We start from the raw sequence: 23,527 nt of genomic DNA on the forward strand, positions 1-23,527 counted from the left end.
ACAGCCTCCACTCTTCTGGGAAGGCTTTCCACTAGATGTTGGAACATTGCTGCTATAACAGCCTCCACTCTTCTGGGAAGGCCTTCCACTAGATGTTGGAACATTGCTGCTATAACAGCCTCCACTCTTCTGGGAAGGCCTTCCACTAGATGTTGGAACATTGCTGCTATAACAGCCTCCACTCTTCTGGGAAGGCTTTCCACTAGATGTTGGAACATTGCTGCTATAACAGCCTCCACTCTTCTGGGAAGGCCTTCCACTAGATGTTGGAACATTGCTGCTATAACAGCCTCCACTCTTCTGGGAAGGCCTTCCACTAGATGTTGGAACATTGCTGCTATAACAGCCTCCACTCTTCTGGGAAGGCCTTCCACTAGATGTTGGAACATTGCTGCTATAACAGCCTCCACTCTTCTGGGAAGGCCTTCCACTAGATGTTGGAACATTGCTGAGGGGACTTGCTTCCATTCAGCAACAAGAGCATTAGTGAGGTCAGGGACTGATGTTGGAGCGATTCGGCCTGGCTCGCTGTCGGCGTTCCAATTCATCCCAAAGGTGTTCGATGAGGTTGAGGTCAGGGCTCTGTGCAGGCCAGTCAAGTTCTTCCACACCATTTCTGACAAACCATTTCTGTACGAACCTCGCCGTTGTTGCACCTAGACCTTTCAATTTCAGAATAACACTTTCAGTTGACCGGGGAAGCTCGAACAGGGCAGAACTCTTACAAACTGACTTGTTGGAAACATCTACATCTGTCAGCAAGGGGTGTGCTCCACACACTGTGGTATATATAATGGTTATCCTACATAGATAAATGCTAAAGTCTCTCTTCTGAATGACTATACAGGTAATAAATATAACACTTGAGGAAATGAGGGATGCAAAGTATATTGAAAGCAGGTGCTTCCACACAGGTGAGGTTCCTGAGTTAATTAAGCAGTTAACATCCCATAATGCTAAACATCCCATAATGCTTAGGATCACGTATAAAATACCCCAGTTAGAAGAAGAGATCTCAGTGACTTTGAAAGAGGACATGGGGTTTAAAGGGTGTGTGTGTGTGTGTGTGTGTCTGTGTCTGTGTCTCTCTCTTTTGACTAATATATCAAGACTGTTTCAGGGACAGTTTTTTTCCAATTACGTGACATTGCAAAAATCCGAAATGTTCTGTCCAAAAATGATGCAGAAAAATGTATCCATGCTTTTGTTACTTCTAGATTAGACTACTGCAATGCTCTACTTTCCGGCTACCCGGATAAATCACTAAATAAACCCCAAAATTTGATCATATCACTCCAGTGCTAGCCTCTGGCTTCCTGTTAAGGCAAGGGCTGATTTCAAGGTTTTACTGCTAACCTACAAAGCATTACATGGGCTTGCTCCTACCTATCTCTCTGATTTGGTCCTGCCGTACATACCTACACGTACGCTACGGTCACAAGACGCAGGCCTCCTAATTGTCCCTAGAATTTCTAAGCAAACAGCTGGAGGCAGGGCTTTCTCCTATAGAGCTCCATTTTTATGGAATGGTCTCCCTACCCATGTGAGAGACGCAGACTCAGTCTCAACCTTTAATTCTTTACTGAAGACTCATCTCTTCAGTGGGTCATATAGTGTGTAGTCTGGCCCAGGAGTGTGGAGGTGAACGGAAAGGCTCTGGAGCCACGAACCGCCCTTGCTGTCTCTGCCTGGCCGGTTCCCCTCTCTCCACTGAGATTCTCTGCCTCTAACCCTATTACAGGGGCTGAGTCACTGGCTTACTGGTGCTCTTCCATGCCGTCCCTAGGAGGGGTGCGTCACTTGAGTGGTTTGAGTCACTGACGTGGTTTTCCTGTCTGGGTTGGCGCCCCCCCTTAGGTTGTGCCGTGGCGGAGATCTTCGAGGGCTATACTCGGCTTTGTCTCAGGATGGTAAGTTGGTGGTTGAAGATATCCCTCTAGTGGTGTGGGGTCTGTGATTTGGCAAAGTGGGTGGGGTTATATCCTGCCTGTTTGGCCCTGTCCGGGGGTATCACAGTGCCACAGTGTCTCCTGACCCCTCCTGTCTCAGCCTCCAGTATTTATGCTGCAGTAGTTTATGTGTCGGGGGGCTAGAGCCAGTCTGTTATATCTGGAGTATTTTTCCTGTCTTATCCAGTGTCCTGTGTGAATTTAAGAATGCGCTCTCTAATTCTCTCATTCTCTCTTTCTTTCTCTCTCTCGGAGGACCTGAGCCCTAGGACCATGCCTCAGGACTACCTGGCATGATGACTCCTTGTTGTCCCCAGTCCACCTGGCCGTGCTGCTGCTCCAGTTTCAACTGTTCTGCCTTATTATTATTTGACCATGCTGGTCATTTATGAACATTTGAACATCTTGGCCATGTTCTGTTATAATCTCCACCCGGCACAGCCAGAAGAGGACTGGCCACCCCACATAGCCTGGTTCCTCTCTAGGTTTCTTCCTAGGTTTTGGCCTTTCTAGGGAGTTTTTCCTAGCCACCGTGCTTCTACACCTGCATTGCTTGCTGTTTGGGGTTTTAGGCTGGGTTTCTGTACAGCACTTTGAGATATCAGCTGATGTACGAAGGGCTATATAAATACATTTGATTTGATTTGTGTTTGTGTCTCAGTCACCAGATCTCAACTCGATTGAACACTTATGGGAGATTCTGGAGAAACGCCTGAGAGCACCCGACATCAACAAAAACACCAAACGATGGAATTTATCGTGGAACAGCCTGGTCTCATAGGCTAGACGTAACATAGTAAAGTAAATCCGGGACACTAATTAGTAAGATATGTTACCTTTGGTATGGTTACATAAGATAGAGGTTTACTGACAACTTTAGCATTTTAGCTAATTAGCAACTACTTGGCATGTTAGCTAACCCTTTCCCTAACCTTAACCCATTAACCTAACTCCTAAACTTAACCCTAACTGCTAGCCTAGCTAACATAAGCCAGTTAGCTAAAGTTAGCCACCTAGCTAGAATTCATAACATATACGTTTTGCAAATTCATAACATATTTTAAGTTTTGCAAATTCGTAATATATCGTAGGAAATGGGTGATGGACATCCACAAATGAATACATACCATACAAAACGCAACATATCATCCTACATGGAGTTTCTAGGATTTGCATAGAAAATAAAATAAAATGTTCTGAGGTCAGGTTGAATAATGGTGAAGCAATCCGTCCAATAGCGTTCCAGACACTTGTAGAATGTATGCCAAGGCACATTGAAGCTGTTCTGGTTTGCGGCCCAATTCCCTATTAAGACTTTCACATAACAATTGATTTTGTCAGATACCTGTACAACTAGCACAGATAGCCTAGAAATGATGCTTGTATTTAAACAAATCAATAAGGATGTTATTCTATCAAAAATAATTATGGGGAACCTATTTATTATAGGACTAAATCAAATATTTTATGGGGCATGCAAGGCGAGCATGTTAACATGCACGTAATAGAGCTAAAGTCAAAATCCCCAATCAGTCTAAATGTTAGGAGATATAATAACATCCCTATAATAAACCTGCAATAACCCTACAGTCACATGTCCATTATCTGGCCTCTATGTGCATGAACCTCTTCGCACGCCAAACCACAACAGATCGCCAAGACGGATCCCACTGGTTCGCGGTTTAAAGAGATACACACGCAATTTCCAAAACAACATGTCCATCCTTTATAACAGTAGCCTATAACGGGTATCTTACCACCGTCGCCGTAGGTCTCAATCCCATATCCGTCCTGTAGCCCGTTACTCCACGTCCCGTCGTACCTCGCAGGTGTATTGTGGCTCTGTCGGAGTCCATAGCGACCCTTGAAGCCGTGACTCCACTCACCGCGGTAAATCCACTTCCCTTTGGTTTCTACTCCCAATCCATGCCGCTTCCCCTGGGACCAGTAGCCATGGTACATATTCCCGCTGGGCCAGGTGTACACCCCCACTATCTCAAAGCCATGCGACCAGGAGCCGGCGTACTCGCCCTGGCCTTTTGGCCCGGTACAGATGCCGTGTCCATGGGCTTTACCGTCCTCCCACCCTCCGCAGTATGTTCCTCCATCATCGAAGTCGAACCGTCCGCCCGTCATTCAGAACAGCCTCGAAATGGAGCCAGAACTCTACGGTCGTAGGCTGACTCAATGGTGTCGTGTTATTATCCCCCCAGAAGGGATCCAGCAGGGAGCGGAGAGGTGGAGAAAACAGAGAGGACTCTGTTTTGCACAAGAACTAAAAACAAACAAATAGAAACAGTGTTTATGGGGGGGATCATGGGCAGTGTGTGGTTCCAAGCGATAGACGTGTAAAAGAGAAAAGCATGCGTGAAGTGGCTTTAGTGTGTATGTGGTTAGGGTAGGGTGTGAACGGGGAAGAGTCATTTACCGGAGTCGCACGCGGTATCCGCCGCTGTGTGATAGCTCGTCTCCCCCCTCCACTGATCAGAGGGAGAGAGAGAAGCATCGAGTCTCCAAACAAGAAAGACACGGGCAATTTGCTACGTCACGCCAGTAGAACCTCCCACCCACTACCCCCACTGCCACCCCCTCAGCTAATTATGAGGGTGTACCCGCTTTAGCCCCCTGTATTATGTGCCGCTGTCCGCCAGTAAATCACATAGTTCAAATAGCAGAGCAACCGTCAGATAGCCGCTCCCGCGTCGATAGAACAGGTGTGTGTTTCCTCTACAGAATGGCTCTTTTTGAGGTGTGAGTGAACAGTGGGTAAAATATAAATGTCCTGTGTGATCCATAAAGATCCGATTAAACCCGTATTCTAATTTCATCATACGGCCACTGTAAAACTCTGAAATCGCTGATTTCAGGCAAAACTCTCAACATGTCGTAATGAAAAGAATATGTACACTTTGCTGTTGAAGGCTACTTTTTGTGACAGTTGTATTTAAGTAATTTTCTTAAATCTGTCAACTTATAATTGCATATATATAAGCTTCTGGCATCTTTTAAATAGGCTATAATAAGGTCAAACTCTAATTCTTAATTCTACACAACTTGATTATTCAATCAGTTCAGACATGATGTAAATATATGAGCTTCAGTCGAAGGGAAACTATTCATTTATCAATACAATACTGACAATATCACAGTATCACAAATCACTTGCATTGGCAATATAAACATATGTTTCCCATGCTAATAAAGCCCCTTGAATTGAATAGAATTGATTTGAAAAAGGAATGGATGGCAGCGACCTCTGCTGATGACTGGAAGCAATGGCCAACACTACGTAGAGCTGTTGTATGGAACGCAACCTCTCACGAGCGACGATTTATCAAATTACAAAGATCGTTTTCTAAAACTAGAAGGATATTTCTTGCTATTATTTTACACACGTTACAGAAACTTAAATTAATAGCTACTACGTAGGGTAATTTAAATATAGATCTACAACCACGGAGGCTTTTCATAACACACACAGACATAGGACTACTCGAAGTTGTGATCTTTCAGAGAGGTACTCACAAACATGGCCATTTCCCATTCATCTCTCATTCATCAGTCCTGATGAAACTAAGAGGGGTGTGATGCTGATGACGCAACGCAATACGTTGGAGGTCTGACCTCGCTCGGATCCGTAACCAATTGGTTGTCACTAGTTACAACAGCCACAAATATATAAACCCCGCCTACTTCTACAATTTATCTTCTTAAAAATCTGATTTTGAACCTAATCCTAACCTTAAAACTAACCATAAAATCAATGCTATACTTATGCATAACCATAACCTTAAATTAAGTCCAAAAACCACATTTTTGTTTTCAAGCATTTTTATGATAAAGACAAATTGATTTTGTGGCTGTGGTAACTAGTGACAACCGTCCCAAACACAGCAACAACTCAGCGACAGACATATAGCTAAAATGGCGGCGGAAAACAGCGCCGAATTTCAGGATGATAAAGAAATCCTCATCAACAAGGGTGATGTTCAAGAGGTACAACAAAAGAGCGGAGCTGTCACAGAAAGTACCACTGCCAAACCATCCAAAATGACACTGTATCATTGGACGCAGTCCTTCAGTTCGCAGAAGGTGAGTGTTTCAGGACCATGCCGTAATGGACAGCTCCTCAAGGGTATACGTGGATTGCGTGACTAGGCAAGGTATTGCGACATGCTAATCAAAATAACACTGATATGACAAAATAAATGAAGTTATAGCATCATATACAAAAGCTGTAGACCTTACAGTGAAATGCTGAATACAAAAGCTGTAGACCTCACAGTGAAATGCTGAATACAACAGGTGTAGTAGACCTCACAGTGAAATGCTGAATACAACAGGTGTAGGAGACCTTACAGTGAAATGCTGAATACAACAGGTGTAGTAGACCTCACAGTGAAATGCTGAATACAACAGGTGTAGTAGACCGCACAGTGAAATGCTGAATACAACAGGTGTAGTAGACCTTACAGTGAAATGCTGAATACAACAGGTGTAGTAGACCTTACAGTGAAATGCTGAATACAACAGGTGTAGTAGACCTTACAGTGAAATGCTGAATACAAAAGCTGTAGACCTCACAGTGAAATGTTTACTTTCAAGCCCATAACCAACAATGCAGTTTTAAGGAAAAATAAAATACAATTATAATAATCATTCATTAAGGAGCAGCGGTAAAATAACAATAGTGAGGCTATATACAGGGTATTACGGTACAGAGTCAATGTGGAGGCTATATACAGGGTATTACGGTACAGAGTCAATGTGGAGGCTATATACAGGGTATTACGGTACAGAGTCAAAGTGGAGGCTATATACAGGGTATTACGGTACAGAGTCAATGTTGAGGCTATATACAGGGTATTACGGTACAGAGTCAATGTGGAGGCTATATACAGGGTATTACGGTACAGAGTCAATGTGGAGGCTTTATACAGGGGGTACCGGTACAGAGTCAATGTGGAGGCTATATACAGGGTATTACGGTACAGAGTCAATGTGGAGGCTTTATACAGGGGGTACCGGTACAGAGTCAATGTGGAGGCTTTATACAGGGGGTACCGGTACAGAGTCAATGTGGAGGCTATATACAGGGGGTACCGGTACAGAGTCAATGTGGAGGCTATATACAGGGGGTACTGGTACAGAGTCAATGTGGAGGCTTTATACAGGGGGTACTGGTACAGAGTCAATGTGGAGGCTTTATACAGGGTGTTACGGTACAGAGTCAATGTGGAGGCTATATACAGGGGGTACCGGTACAGAGTCAATGTGGAGGCTATATACAGGGGGTACCGGTACAGAGTCAATGTGGAGGCTATATATAGGGGGTACTGGTACAGAGTCAATGTGGAGGCTATATACAGGTGGTACCAGTACAGAGTCAATGTGGAGGCTATATATAGGGGGTACTGGTACAGAGTCAATGTGGAGGCTATATACAGGTGGTACCAGTACAGAGTCAATGTGAAGGCTATATACAGGGTGTTACGGTACAGAGTCAATGTGGAGGCTATATACAGGGTGTTACGGTACAGAGTCAATGTGGAGGCTATATACAGGGTGTTACGGTACAGAGTCAATGTGGAGGCAATATACAGGGTGTTACGGTACAGAGTCAATGTGGAGGCAATATACAGGGTATTACGGTACAGAGTCAATGTGGAGGCTATATACAGGGTGTTACGGTACAGAGTCAATGTGGAGGCTATATACAGGGGGTACTGGTACAGAGTCAATGTGGAGGCTTTATACAGGGTGTTACGGTACAGAGTCAATGTGGAGGCTATATACAGGGGGTACCAGTACAGAGACAATGTGGAGGCTATATACAGGGGGTACTGGTACAGAGTCAATGTGGAGGCTATATACAGGGGGCACCGGTGTAGAGTCAATGTGGAGGCTATATACAGGTGGTACCGGTACAGAGTCAATGTGAAGGCTATATACAGGGGGTACCGGTACAGAGTCAATATGGAGGCTATATACAGGGTGTTACGGTACAGAGTCAATGTGGAGACTATATACAGGGTGTTACGGTACAGAGTCAATGTGGAGGCTATATACAGGGTGTTACGGTACAGAGTCAATGTGGAGGCTATATACAGGGGGTACCAGTACAGAGTCAATGTGGAGGCTATATACAGGGGGTACTGGTACAGAGTCAATGTTGAGGCTTTATACGGGGGTACTGGTACAGAGTCAATGTGGAGGCTATATACAGGGTGTTACGGTACAGAGTCAATGTGGAGGCTATATACAGGGTGTTACGGTACAGAGTCAATGTGGAGGCTATATACAGGGGGCACCGGTATAGAGTCAATGTGAAGGCTATATACAGGGGGTACCGGTACAGAGTCAATGTGGAGGGGGGGCAATGCAAATTGTCTGGGTAGCCATTTGGTTAGATGTTATGGAGTCTTATGGCTTGGGGGTAGAAGCTGTTTAGAAGCCTCTTGGACCTAGACATGGCGCTCCGGTATCGCTTGTCGTGCTCTAGCAGAGAGAACAGTCTATGACCAGGGTGGCTGGAGTCTTTGACCATTTTTAGGGCCTTCCTCTGACACCTCCTGGTATAGAGTTCCTGCATGGTAGGAAACTTGGCCCCAGTGATGTACTGGGCCGTACGCACTACCCTCTGTAGTGCCTTGCGGTCAGAGGCCGAGCAGTTGCCATACCAGGCTGTGATGTAACCAGTGCAACCAATGCTCTCGATGGTGCAGCTGAATAACCTTTTGAGGATCTGAGGACCCATGCCAAATCTTTTCGGTTTCCAGGGAGGAAATAGGTTTTGTCGTGCCCTCTTCACGACTGTCTTGGTGTGCTTGGACCATGTTAGTTTGTTGGGGATGTGGATGCTAAGGAAGTTGAAGATCTCAGCCTGCTCCAATACAGCCCTGTCGAGGAGAATGGGGGCATGCTCGGTCCCCCTTCTCCTGTAGTCCACAATCATCTCCCTAGTCTTGATCACATTGAGGGAGAGGTTGTTGTACTTGCACCAAACGGTCAAATCTCTGACCTCCTCCCTATAGGCTGTCTCTTCGTTGTTGATGATCAGTCTTACCACTGTTGTGTCATCAGCAAACTTAATGATGGTGTTGGAGTCATGCCTGGTCGTGCAGTCATGAGTGAACAGGGAGTACAGGAGGGGACTGAGCACGCACCCCTGAGGGGCCCCTGTGTTGAGGATCAACGTGGCGGATGTGTTGTTATCTACCCTTACCACCTGGGGGGGCCCGTCAGGAAGTCCAGGATCCAGTTGCAGAGGGAGGTGTTTAGTCCCACGGTTCTTAGCTTAGTGATGAGCTTTTAGGGCACTATGGTGTTGAACACTGAGCTGTAGTCAATGAATAGCATTCTCACATAGGTGTTCCTTTTGTCCAGGTGTGAAAGGGCAGTGTTGAGTGCAATAGAGATTGCATCATCTGTGGATCTTTTGGGGCAGTATGCAAATTGGAGTGGATCTAGGGTTTCTGGGATAATGGTGTTGATATGAGCCATGACCAGCCTTTCAAAGCATTTCATGGCTACAGACGTGAGTGCTACAGGTCGGTGGTCATTTAGGCAGGTTACCTTTGTGTTCTTGAGCACAGGGAATATGGTGTTCTGCTTGAAACATGTTGGTTTTACAGACTCAGACAGGGAGAGGTTGAATATGTCACTGAAGACACTTGCCAGCTGGTCAGCACATGCTCGGAGTACACGTGCTGGTAATCTGTCTGGCCCTGTGTTCTTGTGAATGTTGATCTGTTTAAAGGACTTACTCACATCGGCTACAGAGAGCGTGATCATACAGCCGCCCAGAACTGCTGATGCTCTCATGCATGGTTCAGTGTTACTTGCCTCAAAGCGAGCATAAAAGTAATTTAGCTTGTCTGGTTGGCCTGTGTCACTGGGCAGCTCGCGGCTGTGCTTTCCAATGTAGTCTATCCATATGCTTTGAAGTCCACAGCCCCATCATAGAGAATTCTTTGATGTCCTACTCCAGGTTCATAATGACATGTCACAAGTGTAAGGGTATTATAGGTGGAGCTGTATTGTCTTCTAGCTGTATTGTAGGTGGAGCTGTATTGTAGGTGGAGCTGTATTGTAGGTGGAGCTGTATTGTAGGTGGAGCTGTATTGTAGCTGTATTGTAGGTGGAGCTGTATTGTAGGTGGAGCTGTATTGTAGGTGGAGCTGTATTGTAGGTGGAGCTGTATTATAGGTGGAGCTGAATTGTAGGTGGAGCTGTATTGTAGGTGGAGCTGTATTGTAGGTGGAGCTGTATTGTAGGTGGAGCTGTATGTAGGTGGAGCTGTATTGTAGGTGGAGCTGTATTGTAGGTGGAGCTGTATTGTAGGTGGAGCTGTATTGTAGGTGGAGCTGTATTGTAGGTGGAGCTGTATTGTAGCTGTATTGTAGGTGGAGCTGTATTGTAGGTGGAGCTGTATTATAGGTGGAGCTGTTGTAGGTGAGCTGTATTGTAGGTGGAGCTGTATTGTAGGTGGAGCTGTATTGTAGGTGGAGCTGTATTGTAGGTGGAGCTGTATTGTAGGTGGAGCTGTATTGTAGGTGGAGCTGTATTGTAGGTGAGCTGTATTGTAGGTGGAGCTGTATTGTAGGTGAGCTGTATTGTAGGTGGAGCTGTATTGTAGCTGTATTGTAGGTGGAGCTGTATTGTAGGTGGAGCTGTATTGTATTGTAGCTGTATTGTAGGTGGAGCTGTATTGTAGGTGGAGCTGTATTGTAGGTGGAGCTGTATTGTAGGTGGAGCTGTATTGTAGGTGGAGCTGTATTGTAGGTGGAGCTGTATTGTAGGTGGAGCTGTATTGTAGGTGGAGCTGTATTGTAGGTGGAGCTGTATTGTAGGTGGAGCTGTATTGTAGGTGGAGCTGTATTGTAGGTGGAGCTGTATTGTAGGTGGAGCTGTATTGTAGGTGGAGCTGTATTGTAGGTGGAGCTGTATTGTAGGTGGAGCTGTATTGTAGGTGGAGCTGTATTGTAGGTGGAGCTGTATTGTAGGTGGAGCTGTATTGTAGGTGGAGCTGTATTGTAGGTGGAGCTGTATTGTAGGTGGAGCTGTATTGTAGGGCGTCTGATCATTATAGAGAAGGGTCTGGTGTGTATTGCAGGTGTGGCTGGGCCGTAGTTTAGAAAGATGTGATGCTGCTGAGTGGGTATGTTGCTTTTTTGAATTGTGTTGTCCTGTGCTTAGAAATATAATCTCATTCTAGATCTGTCAATCTATGTACATGAGTCTGGCTATAGCAGAGAAGGGACTGAGCTGTGCATCTTAACTAACTGTGATGTGACTGTCCTATCTAGGTCTGTCTAGATATACCTGTGCTGTGACTGTCCTGTCTAGGTGTGTCTAGATGTAACTGTGCTGTGACTGTCCTGTCTAGGTGCGTCTAGATGTACCTGTGATGTGACTGTCCTGTCTAGGTACGTCTAGATGTACCTGTGCTGTGACTGTCCTGTCTAGGTGTGTCTAGATGTACCTGTGCTGTGACTGTCCTGTCTAGGCATGTCTAGATGTACCTGTGCTGTGACTGTCCTGTCTAGGTGTTCCTAGATGTACCTGTGCTGTCTAGGTGTGTCTAGATGTATACCTGTGCTGTGACTGTCCTGTCTAGGTGTGTCTAGATGTACCTGTGCTGTGACTGTCCTGTCTAGATGTACCTGTGCTGTGACTGTTCTGTCTAGGTGTTCCTAGATGTAACTGTGCTGTGACTGTCCTGTCTAGGTGTTTCTAGATGTAACTGTGCTGTGACTGTCCTGTCTAGGTGTGTCTAGATTTATACCTGTGCTGTGACCGTCCTGTCTAGGTGTTTCTAGATATACCTGTGCTGTGACTGTCCTGTCTAGGTGTTTCTAGATGTACCTGTGCTGTGACTGTCCTGTCTAGGTGTGTCTAGATGTAACTGTGCTGTGACTGTCCTGTCTAGGTGTGTCTAGATGTACCTGTGCTGTGACCGTCCTGTCTAGATGTAACTGTGCTGTGACTGTCCAGTCTAGGTGTTTCTAGATGTACCTGTGCTGTGACTGTCCAGTCTAGGTGTGTCTAGATGTAACTGTGCTGTGACTGTCCTGTCTAGGTGTGTCTAGATGTACCTGTGCTGTGACCGTCCTGTCTAGATGTACCTGTGCTGTGACTGTCCTGTCTAGGTGTACCTGTGATGTGACTGTCCTGTCTAGGTGTACCTGTGCTGTGACTGTCCTGTCTAGGTGTACCTGTGCTGTGACTGTCCTGTCTAGGTGTACCTGTGATGTGACTGTCCTGTCTAGGTGTACCTGTGCTGTGACTGTCCTGTCTAGATGTAACTGTGCTGTGACTGTCCTGTCTAGGTGCGTCTGGCCATAGCAGAGAAGGGACTGATCTGTGAGGAGTATGATGTCAGTCTGCCTCTTAGTGAACACAACGAGCCCTGGTTCATGAGACTGAACCCGGCAGGAGAGGTACCAGTCCTCGTCCACAATGACAACGTCATCACAGACCCTGTTCAGATCATGGACTATCTAGACCATAACTTCAGAGATGGCAAGTAACTGACCCCTGACACCTAACCCTAACACCTAACCCTAACCCCCTAACCCTTAACCCTAAACCCCTAACCCTTAACCCTTAACCCTTAACCCTTAACCCCTAACCTTCAACCCCTAACCTTAGGGCTAGGGTGACTGGGCAACCAATTAGGTGTTCCCCCTAAGACACGTCAACAACCCCCAAAACGTCAATGTATAATCGCTGATCAAATTGACACATGGATTTTCAGTGCTCAGTTTTGTTCCCCTTTTTATTGCATCCCTGCCTCCACTCTGAACATCCCTGCCTCAACATCCCTGCCTCCACTCTGAACATCCCTGCCTCAACATCCCTGCCTCCACTCTGAATATCCCTGCCTCAACATCCCTGCCTCCACTCTCAACATCCCTCCCTCAACATCCCTGCCTCCACTCTCAACATCCCTCCCTCAACATCCCTGCCTCCACTCTCAACATCCCTCCCTCAACATCCCTGCCTCCACTTTGAACATCCCTGCCTCCACTCTCAACATCCCTCCCTCAACATCCCTGCCTCCACTTTGAACATCCCTGCCTCCACTCTCAACATCCCTCCCTCAACATCCCTGCCTCCACTCTCAACATCCCTGCCTCCACTCTCAACATCCCTGCCTCCACTCTGAACATTCCTGCCTCCACTCTGAACATTCCTGCCTCCACTCTGAACATTCCTGCCTCCACTCTGAACATCCCTGCCTCCACTCTCAACATCCCTGCCTCCACTTTCAACATTCCTGCCTCCACTCTGAACATTCCTGCCTCCACTCTGAACATTCCTGCCTCCACTCTGAACATCCCTGCCTCCACTCTCAACATCCCTGCCTCCACTCTGAACATCCCTGCCTCCACTCTCAACATCCCTGCCTCCACTCTGAACATCCCTGCCTCCACTCTCAACATCCCTGCCTCCACTCTCAACATCCCTGCCTCCACTCTCAACATCCCTGCCTCCACTCTCAACATCCCTGCCTCCACTCTCAACATCTCTGCCTCCACTCTCCACATCCCTGCCTCCACTCTGAACATCCCTGCCTCCACTCTGAACATCCCTGCCTCCACTCTCAACATCCCTGCCTCCACTCTCAACATCCCTGCCTCCACTCTCAACATCCCTGCCTCCACTCTGCCAGCTGTTCATTTTGATCTTTTGTTCTTCCTCATTATTATTGTTATTATTATTGTTATTGTTATTATATTTATTATTATAATTCTTATTGTTGTTATTGTTGTTATTATTGCAGTTATTGTTATTAGTATTGTTAATATTATTATTATTATTGTTATTGTTATCATTATTATTATTGTTATTATTATTGTTATTATTATTATTGTTATTATTGTTATTATTATTGTTATTATTATTATTGTTATTATTATTATTGTTATTATTGTTATTGTTATTATGATTGTTATTATTATTATTGTTATTATTGTTATTATTATTATTGTTATTATTATTGTTATTATTATTATTATTGTTATTATTATTATTGTTATTATTATTATTATTATTATTATTGTTATTATTATTATTGTTATTATTATTATTATTATTATGGTTTTTACTATTATTATTATCATAATTATTATTGGTATTGTTATTATTATTATCATTATCATTATTAGTGTTATTTTCCTCTTTGCTCATTGTTTTCATTCACTATTATCAGTTTCATTTTGTTCCCCTGTTGTCTTGGTTGAAATGGATCCATCTCATGTTGTTCAGTCTACTGCAGATAAGAGGGGATATTCTGGTAAGCATACGGAGAGGAGAGGAGCGCTTTTATTGATTTGTCTGAAAATTATATCTCAAATACAAGCACATATATGATTGTATTTGACAAACACTTTTCAAATAAATCTAAATGTAGTATTAATTAAACTTGCCCATGCCTAATGGCAATACCTTTTGCAGGTTCACACTTTGAATTAATTGTCTGTCTCTATATTCAGACAAAACAGAAGAATAACCTTTGTCTCATTGTTTCCCAAACCTCTCCTCCAGTACCCTCAGCCAGCCCACTTCATTGATTTATTCCAGAACTAACACATTTAAATGGTCATCAAGCCCTTCATTAGTTGAATCTGCAGTGCTACTGTACTTCTGGGACATATCAACTAACCGGGCCGGCTGTGGGTACTGCTGGAGAGGTTTGGGTAATGCTGCTTCGTTATAGTGATCTTGTTCATGAACCATCTTTGTTTCTCCGTTCTTTGTCCCTTTTGTATGTCTGTAGAGGGAACTGCTAAGCTGATCCCCGAGGAAGGCAGTATGTACTACCACAGAGTCCAGCACTACAGAGAACTACTGGACTCTCTACAGATGGACGCCTATACACATGGCTCTATACTCCACCCAGAGATCACCGTGGACTCACACATCCCAGCCTACGCCACCACACGTATACGAGGTGAGACGCGCACGCACACACACGCACGCACACACACACACACACACTAACTTCCGTGGTATATTGGGGGTATAATAATGACGTGGTTGTCTTTGTGTGTGACAGCACAGATTGGGAACACAGAGTCGGAGCTGAAGAAGCTAGCGGAGGAAAACCCAGAGCTAAAAGATGCCTATATGGCTAAAACCAGGCGTTTAAAGGTACAGCGTCATGACTCAAATCCACACGGCTCTTTTACTACTCCTTTTCAACCTGGAAGTGTTTACCATCTCTGCATGATGTCATGAAAGCCTAAAAGCCCAGTTTCCCTCCGTTTGTAGCACAAGCTGTTTGACCATGACAACATGAAGTATCTTAAGAAGATTCTGGATGAGTTGGAGAAAGTTCTGGACCAGGTTGAGACAGAGCTACAGAGGAGAGCAGAGGAGACACCAGGTAGGTATTACACTGGGGAAGGTTCTGGACCAGGTGGAGGAGACACCAGGTAGGTATTACACTGGGGAAGGTTCTGGACCAGGTGGAGGAGACGTCAGGTAGTATACAGGAGAAGGTTCTGGACCAGGTGGAGGAGACGTCAGGTAGCATATAGGAGAAGGTTCTGGACCAGGTGGAGGAGACGTCAGGTAGCATACAGGAGAAGGTTCTGGACCAGGTGGAGGAGACACCAGGTAGTATACAGGAGAAGGTTCTGGACCAGGTGGAGGAGACGTCAGGTAGCATACAGGAGAAGAGATGAATACGCCTTTATAATTAACACAGCTGTTTTTAGACAGAAGACACTGTAGAAAATCTTCTTTCTCTTCTTCTTTCCACCAGAGGAGGGCAGTAGTCAGTCGTGGCTGTGTGGAGAGTTCTTCAGCATGGCCGACGTCTCCCTGGCTGTCACCCTGCACCGCCTCAAGTTCCTGGGGCTTTCCCGCCGTTACTGGGGCAACGGGAACCGCGGCAACCTGGAGGTCTACTACGAGCGTGTCCTGGAGCGCCCATCCTTCCGGAGGGTTCTGGGTCACGTAAACAACATCCTGATCTCGGCCGTGCTACCCGCCGCGTTCCGGGTGGCGAAGCAACACGCGCCAGCATTCGTTGGCACCACGCTGCTCATAGGCATCCTGGGAGGAGCCACGTACCTGGCCTTCCTTTACCTGAAGACCAGGATGTTAATTACCAGGTGGTAGAGGTGAGAGAGAGAGAGAGAGAAAGAGAGAGAGAGAGAGAGAGAGAGAGATGGGAAGAGAGTGGCAGGGACAGAGAGAGAGAGATGGGAAGAGAAAGAGAGAGAGAGAGGCAGGGAGAGAGAGAGAGAGAGAGAGATGGGAAGAGAGGCAGGGACAGAGAGAGAGAGAGAGAGAGAGAGAGAGAGATGGGAAGAGAGGCAGGGGCAGAGAGAGAGAGTAAAATATGAGAAGAGAGAGGTAGGGAAGGAGAGAGAGAGAGATGGGAAGAGAGGCAGGGAAGGAGAGAGAGATATGCTTAAACCCAGAATGGGTTGCTTTACTCTGTAACACACAGCTACCATTGCCCATTGCTGTACAGTACATTGTGGTGCAGTGGATTGTCCATAAACCATAGACACAATAGAATATAACTTTATTGAATATAACTTTATTGTTCACATAATGTGGACATTTCTCTTTGCCGTTTTGCTCATTGCATTATTTAATAGGCCAAATATACTTTTTCAGTCATCTTTAGTTTGTGTGTCAGATTGTCAGTTGAGTCTGTGGTTCCTCCTACCTTCTGGTAGCTTGTCAATTCTTTGCTTGGTTATACAGTGTATTACATACATACATACATACATTTTTCACATTTGTGTTTTTTCATCAGAAGTGATTGCTTATGGGTACCTGGATGTGTGTGTAAAATATGACTGTTCTGAGATGTTTCATGCATAGGTTTTAGATGTGTATAAAAATGTGTGTGTGTGTTTTTGCAAAATGCTATATATCTACAATTTGCTGCCGTGTCCTGTCTTGTCCTGATGAAATTAAACAGCTTTTTTCACTTGATTCAGAACTAATATCAATGGTTTACTCTGATGAATCCTCTCTCTCTGGCCCTCTCTCGCTCTCTCTCTCTGTCTCTCTCTCTCTCTCTCTCTCTCTCTCTCTCTCTCTCTCTCTCTCTGTCTCTCTCTCTGTCTCTCTCTGTCTCTCTCTCTCTCTCTCTCTCTGGCCCTCTCTCGCTCTCTCTCTCTGTCTCTCTCTCTCTCTCTCTCTCTCTGTCTCTGTCTCTCTCTCTCTCTCTCTCTCTGTCTCTCTCTCTCTCTGTCTCTGTCTCTGTCTCTCTCTCTCTCTCTCTCTGTCTCTCTCTCTCTATCTCTCTCTCTCTCTGTCTCTCTCTCTCTCTCTCTGTATCTCTCTCTCTGTATCTCTCTCTGTCTCTCTCTCTCTCTCTCTCTCTCTCTGGCCCTCTCTCTCTCTCTCTCTCTGGCCCCCTCTCTTTTCTTCACTTTGTCAGAATGGTAACCTGAATTCCCAGTGTCTTGATTGCTTTCGATATCCATTAGTCTACCTCCCTCCCTTCTGCTCGCTCCCTCCCTCCCTCCCTCCCTCCCTCCCTCCCTCCCTCCCTCCCTCCCTCCCTCCCTCCAAGCCCCTAACAGTCTACCCAGACAAATCCACAAGCCCCGACTAGTCTAACCAGACAAATCCACAAGCCCCGACTAGTCTACCCAGGTAAATCCACAAGCCCCGACTAGTCTACCCAGGCAAATCCACAAGCCCCGACTAGTCTACCCAGGCAAATCCACAAGCCTCGACTAGTCTACCCAGACAAATCCACAAGCCCCGACTAGTCTACCCAGGTAAATCCACAAGCCCCGACTAGTCTACCCAGACAAATCCACAAGCCCCGACTAGTCTACCCAGGTAAATCCACAAGCCCCGACTAGTCTACCCAGGCAAATCCACAAGCCCTGGTCTACAGGTATCCTAACAGGGCTTTGAATCCAATCAGCCTCTGGACAGTCTGTGGCCTGACTGACTGGACTGTGTCCTCCTTCCCTTCTGCTGCACACGTGTGCGTGTGGGTTATATGTCTACTGTGAGACGGGAAAACATATAAAACACCCGGGAAATGTTTGATTGACACATGAAAGGAAAATCCACATATGATCTGTACAAGAAAAGCAGTCCTATTGAAATTACTTATAACGTAAACCCACCCCGTTCCGTACAAATGTGCTCAACCGCGACATTCAAACGAGGCTGCAAAGACATCTAATGGGACTGTAACGATTGTGTCGACATCAAAATCGGGGGTGTGAACTAGGTTTCTATTCAAGCATTGATCGACATGGTAATGGCTCTATAGTATTGGAGAAAAGTTGAAAAAACGGACCCTCCGTTACATCTTGACGTGTCATGTCGTAACGTACAGCACACATAAAGCAACTATTTCTGTCTTACAATCTCTCTCCACCAGGTGTAGCACTTGTCTCATCCTTTAAAAACAAGAAATGGACAATGACGGTGTCACGCCCTGGTCTTAGTATTTAGTGTTTATATATTTATTTGGTCAGGCCAGGGTGTGACATGGGGTTATTTTGTGTTGTGTTGTGGTATTGGGGGTTTTAGTAGGTATTGGGATTGTGGCTGAGTAGGGGTGTCTAGCATAATCTATGGCTGCCTGAGGTTCTCAATCAGAGTCAGGTGATTCTCGTTGTCTCTGATTGGGAACCATATTTAGGTAGCCTGGGTTTCACTGTGTGTTGGTGGGTGATTGTTCCTGTCTCAGTGTGTTTGTATTCACCAGACAGGCTGTATTAGGTTTTCACATTTCCGTTTGTTGTTTTTGTATTTGTTCGTATTTTCGTTCATTAAACATGTATCGAACTAACCACGCTGCATTTTGGTCCGACTCTCCTTCGATGGAAGAAAGCCGTAACACATGGGGGTAAGGGGGGATACCTAGTCATTTTTTCGTCAACATTGCATGTGATCATCATTCTCAAAGCCGCTGTTCTAAGATCACTTTAGCACCGCCCTAAAAACCTGATTCAAATTCGACACAAACCTTCAAAATAGGTATGTAATGACACATTATATAAACTCTTTATAGTGTTTTATTGACATTTTAGAGGCGATAAGGTGATAAGTTGGACAGATCGAGTGGGAAAAAAAGCTGTTTCCCCAAACGACATCTCCTCTCCTTCTCATCATCACTCATTAGTTTAATTAACATCTCTCCTTCTCACTATCACTCATTAGTTTAATTAACATCTCTCCTTCTCACTATCACTCATTAGTTTAATTAACATCTCTCCTTCTCACTATCACTCATTAGTTTAATTAACATCTCTCCTTCTCATCATCACTCATTAGTTTAATTAACATCTCTCATTCTCATCATCACTCATTAGTTTAATTAACATCTCTCCTTCTCATCATCACTCATTAGTTTAATTAACATCTCTCCTTCTCATCATCACGCATTAGTTTCACTTCCCCACCTGCCATTTAAAAAAAAGACCCGACGGAGCTCATTGCCTTGAATTATGCAGAACCGGGCAGCGTGTAGGTCATGTCATTGATTCTGTTGGAAAAGGGGAGAAATGGTGCTTTACAATGGTATTGACATTACAGTTGATCTGGAAGTATTACGTTGTTTGGCCGCTAAAATAAGGGCAATTATACGGACCAAGGCGATGTACAAAAGTGAATGAGTTTACGTTTTGTATTCTACAGTGTCACATTGCAAAGAGTAAATCTGTGATTCTCATTTTCAAATGAATAACATTGTTTTTGGCCTGAGTATCTGATGTTTCTATGATATTCTTAGAAATACATGTTGAAAGTTTGCCTTGGTCACAGATCTAGGATCAGATTACATCAACTACTGACCTTCAGTTTAGTGTGTTAGTTCAACCTCTGTACCTGTACATAGCCCATCTGTAAATAGTACACCCAACTACCTCATCCCCATATTGTTATTTATCCTCTTGTTCTTTTGCACCCCAGTATCTCTACTTGCACATCATCATCTACACATCTATCACTCCAGTGTTAATGGCTAAATTGTAATTATTTCACCTCTATGACCTATTTATTGCCTTACCTCTACTCTTCTACATTTGCACACACTGTATACAGATTATTCTATTGTGTTATTGACTGTACGTTTGTTTATGTGTAACTCTGTGTTGTTTGTGTGGAACTGCTTTGCTTTATCTTGGCCAGGTCAGAGTTGTAAATGAGAACTTGTTCTCAACTAGCCTACCTGGTTAAATAAAGGTGTTCTCAACTAGCCTACCTGGTTAAATAAAGGTGTTCTCAACTAGCCTACCTGGTTAAATAAAGGTGAAATAAAAAAAATAAAAAAAATATCATACTACTTGACCTTAGTTCAGTGTGTTGGTCAACCTCATACTACTTGACCTTAGTTCAGTGTGTTGGTCAACCTCATACTACTTGACCTTAGTTCAGTGTGTTGTTCAACCTCATACTACTTGACCTTAGTTCAGTGTGTTGGTCAACCTCATACTACTTGACCTTAGTTCAGTGTGTTGGTCAACCTCATACTACTTGACCTTAGTTCAGTGTGTTGGTCAACCTCATACTACTTGACCTTAGTTCAGTGTGTTGGTCAACCTCATACTACTTGACCTTAGTTCAGTGTGTTGGTCAACCTCATACTACTTGACCTTAGTTCAGTGTGTTGGTCAACCTCATACTACTTGACCTTAGTTCAGTGTGTTGGTCAACCTCATACTACTTGACCTTAGTTCAGTGTGTTGGTCAACCTCATACTACTTGACCTTAGTTCAGTGTGTTGTTCAACCTCATACTACTTGACCTAAGTTCAGTGTGTTGTTCAACCTCATACTACTTGACCTTAGTTCAGTGTGTTGGTCAACCTCATACTACTTGTGGAGACATGACAGACTATATTATTCTGCACAAGGTGGTGGTGTTTCCTCACCAAACCCTCTAGTAGCTATATTCCCTCTCCTAACTACATTCCCTCTCCTAACTACATTCTCTCTCCTAACTACATTCCCTCTCCTAGCTACATTCCCTCTCCTATCTACATTCCCTCTCCTAACTACATTCCCTCTCCTAGCTACATTCCCTCTCCTAGCTACATTCCCTCACCTAGCTACATTCCCTCTCCTAGCTACATTCCCTCTCCTAACTACATTCCCTCACCTAGCTACATTCCCTCTCCTAACTACATTCCCTCACCTAGCTACATTCCCTCTCCTAACTACATTCCCTCACCTAGCTACATTCCCTCTCCTAGCTACATTCCCTCTCCTAGCTACATTCCCTCACCTAGCTACATTCCCTCACCTAGCTACATTCCCTCTCCTAGCTACATTCCCTCTCCTAACTACATTCCCTCACCTAGCTACATTCCCTCTCCTAGCTACATTCCCTCTCCTAGCTACATTCCCTCACCTAACTACATTCTCTCTCCTAACTACATTCCCTCTCCTAGCTACATTCCCTCTCCTATCTACATTCCCTCTCCTAACTACATTCCCTCTCCTAGCTACATTCCCTCTCCTAGCTACATTCCCTCACCTAGCTACATTCCCTCTCCTAGCTACATTCCCTCTCCTAACTACATTCCCTCACCTAGCTACATTCCCTCTCCTAACTACATTCCCTCACCTAGCTACATTCCCTCTCCTAACTACATTCCCTCACCTAGCTACATTCCCTCTCCTAGCTACATTCCCTCTTCTAGCTACATTCCCTCTACTAGCTACATTCCCTCACCTAGCTACATTCCCTCTCCTAGCTACATTCCCTCTCCTAACTACATTCCCTCACCTAGCTACATTCCCTCTCCTAGCTACATTCCCTCTCCTAGCTACATTCCCTCACCTAACTACATTCCCTCTCCTAATTACATTCCCTCTCCTAATTACATTCCCTCTCCTAACTACATTCCCTCTCCTAGCTACATTCCCTCTCCTAACTACATTCCCTCACCTAGCTACATTCCCTCTCCTAGCTACATTCCCTCTCCTAACTACATTCCCTCTCCTAACTACATTCCCTCACCTAGCTACATTCCCTCTCCTAACTACATTCCCTCTCCTAACTACATTCCCTCTCCTAACTACATTCCCTCTCCTAGCCACATTCCCTCTCCTAGCCACATTCCCTCCCCCTCCTCTCTCTGCATCCAGTCAACACGTCCGTCTTCACGTGCGCACTACCACTCAGTGCTCACAGGGATCAGTGACTACTTCATCATGTCATACAGAAACATGACAGACATTGAATGAATATAACATTTTAATTTCTTCAGCTGTGACAATCACCTTCAGCGACAATTATTTGAATATTTAAATAGACATTTTTTGCACAAGTTGATGACTGAAATGTCTGATTAGGAATTTTGAAATCTGACTTCACAATTTTGTCATCTTTGGAAATTGTCTTTCTGGGTCAGGCATTAGTTAAACTGAATTACCGAAGCAAGACTGTAGGAGCAGTGGAAACTGAAGCAAGATTGTTGGAGCAGTGGAAACTGAAGCAAGATTGTTGGAGAAGTGGAAACTGAAGCAAGATTGTTGAAGTGGGAGAAGTGGAAACTGAAGCAAGACTGTTGGAGCAGTGGAAACGGAAGCAAGACTGTTGGAGAAGTGGAAACTGAAGCAAGACTGTTGGAGAAGTGGAAACTGAAGCAAGACTGTTGGAGCAGTGGAAACGGAAGCAAGACTGTTGGAGAAGTGGAAACTGAAGCAAGACTGTTGGAGCAGTGGAAACTGAAGCAAGACTGTTGGAGAAGTGGAAACTGAAGCAAGACTGTTGGAGAAGTGGAAACTGAAGCAAGACTGTTGGAGAAGTGGAAACTGAAGCAAGACTGTTGGAGCAGTGGAAACTGAAGCAAGACTGTTGGAGAAGTGGAAACTGAAGCAAGACTGTTGGAGAAGTGGAAACTGAAGCAAGACTGTTGGAGAAGTGGAAACTGAAGCAAGACTGTAGGAGAAGTGGAAACTGAAGCAAGACTGTTGGAGAAGTGGAAACCGAAGCAAGACTGTAGGAGAAGTGGAAACTGAAGCAAGACTGTTGGAGAAGTGGAAACTGAAGCAAGACTGTTGGAGCAGTGGAAACTGAAGCAAGACTGTTGGAGAAGTGGAAACTGAAGCAAGACTGTTGGAGAAGTGGAAACTGAAGCAAGACTGTTGGAGCAGTGGAAACTGTGCTTCTAGACTGGAACCCTTTTGCTCTGGCCTTTATGGTTGCCATGGTAGCACACTGAGTGAGAACTACGGGGGCCCAGAGGGGTCTAAGACCCCCTGAATGAGACATAATTATTCACACTCTGCCTGCAGTGGTAATAGTTTATCCCAAATGGCACCCTATTCCCTATGTAGTGCACTACTTTGACATTGGGATTATCCAGCCCATAGAGCTCTGGGAAAACGTAGTGCACTATATAGGGAACAGGGTCCGTAGAGCTCTGGCACTATATAGGGAACAGGGTCCGTAGAGCTCTGGCACTATATAGGGAACAGGGTCCGTAGAGCTCTGGCACTATATAGGGAACAGGGTCCGTAGAGCTCTGGCACTATATAGGGAACAGGGTCCGTAGAGCTCTGGCACTATATAGGGAACAGGGTCCGTAGAGCTCTGGCACTATATAGGGAACAGGGTCCGTAGAG

General features: G+C 45.0%; 2 protein-coding genes across 3 annotated transcripts in view; one reads left to right on the forward strand and one right to left on the reverse strand.

Annotated features, from left to right (window-relative positions):
* Positions 1-4,458, reverse strand: part of LOC109876025 (junctophilin-1) — a 93,590-nt gene extending 89,132 nt beyond the window's left edge. Inside the window, 2 exon segments of the mRNA XM_031796897.1 lie at positions 3,707-4,224; positions 4,378-4,458. Coding sequence (XP_031652757.1) covers positions 3,707-4,085 — 379 coding nt within the window. The 5' untranslated portion in view covers positions 4,086-4,224; positions 4,378-4,458.
* A 1,378-nt stretch (positions 4,459-5,836) lies between these two features.
* gdap1 (ganglioside induced differentiation associated protein 1) lies at positions 5,837-16,911 on the forward strand. 2 transcript variants are annotated; one of them, XM_020508771.2, is made up of 6 exons: positions 5,837-6,041; positions 12,281-12,473; positions 14,734-14,907; positions 15,013-15,107; positions 15,228-15,342; positions 15,724-16,911. In XM_020508771.2, the coding sequence occupies exons 1-6, from the start codon at positions 5,874-5,876 to the stop codon at positions 16,080-16,082; spliced, it is 1,104 nt and encodes a 367-aa protein (XP_020364360.1). In that variant the 5' UTR covers positions 5,837-5,873; the 3' UTR covers positions 16,083-16,911. The 2 variants fall into 2 exon arrangements, with proteins under 2 accessions (XP_020364360.1, XP_031651099.1); XM_031795239.1 differs by lacking the exon at positions 5,837-6,041 and having other exon boundaries at positions 12,280-14,250.
* The last annotated feature ends 6,616 nt before the right edge of the window (positions 16,912-23,527 follow it).

This window comes from Oncorhynchus kisutch, linkage group LG18 (assembly GCF_002021735.2).
Source record: "Oncorhynchus kisutch isolate 150728-3 linkage group LG18, Okis_V2, whole genome shotgun sequence".
Taxonomy (NCBI): Eukaryota; Metazoa; Chordata; class Actinopteri; order Salmoniformes; family Salmonidae; genus Oncorhynchus; species Oncorhynchus kisutch.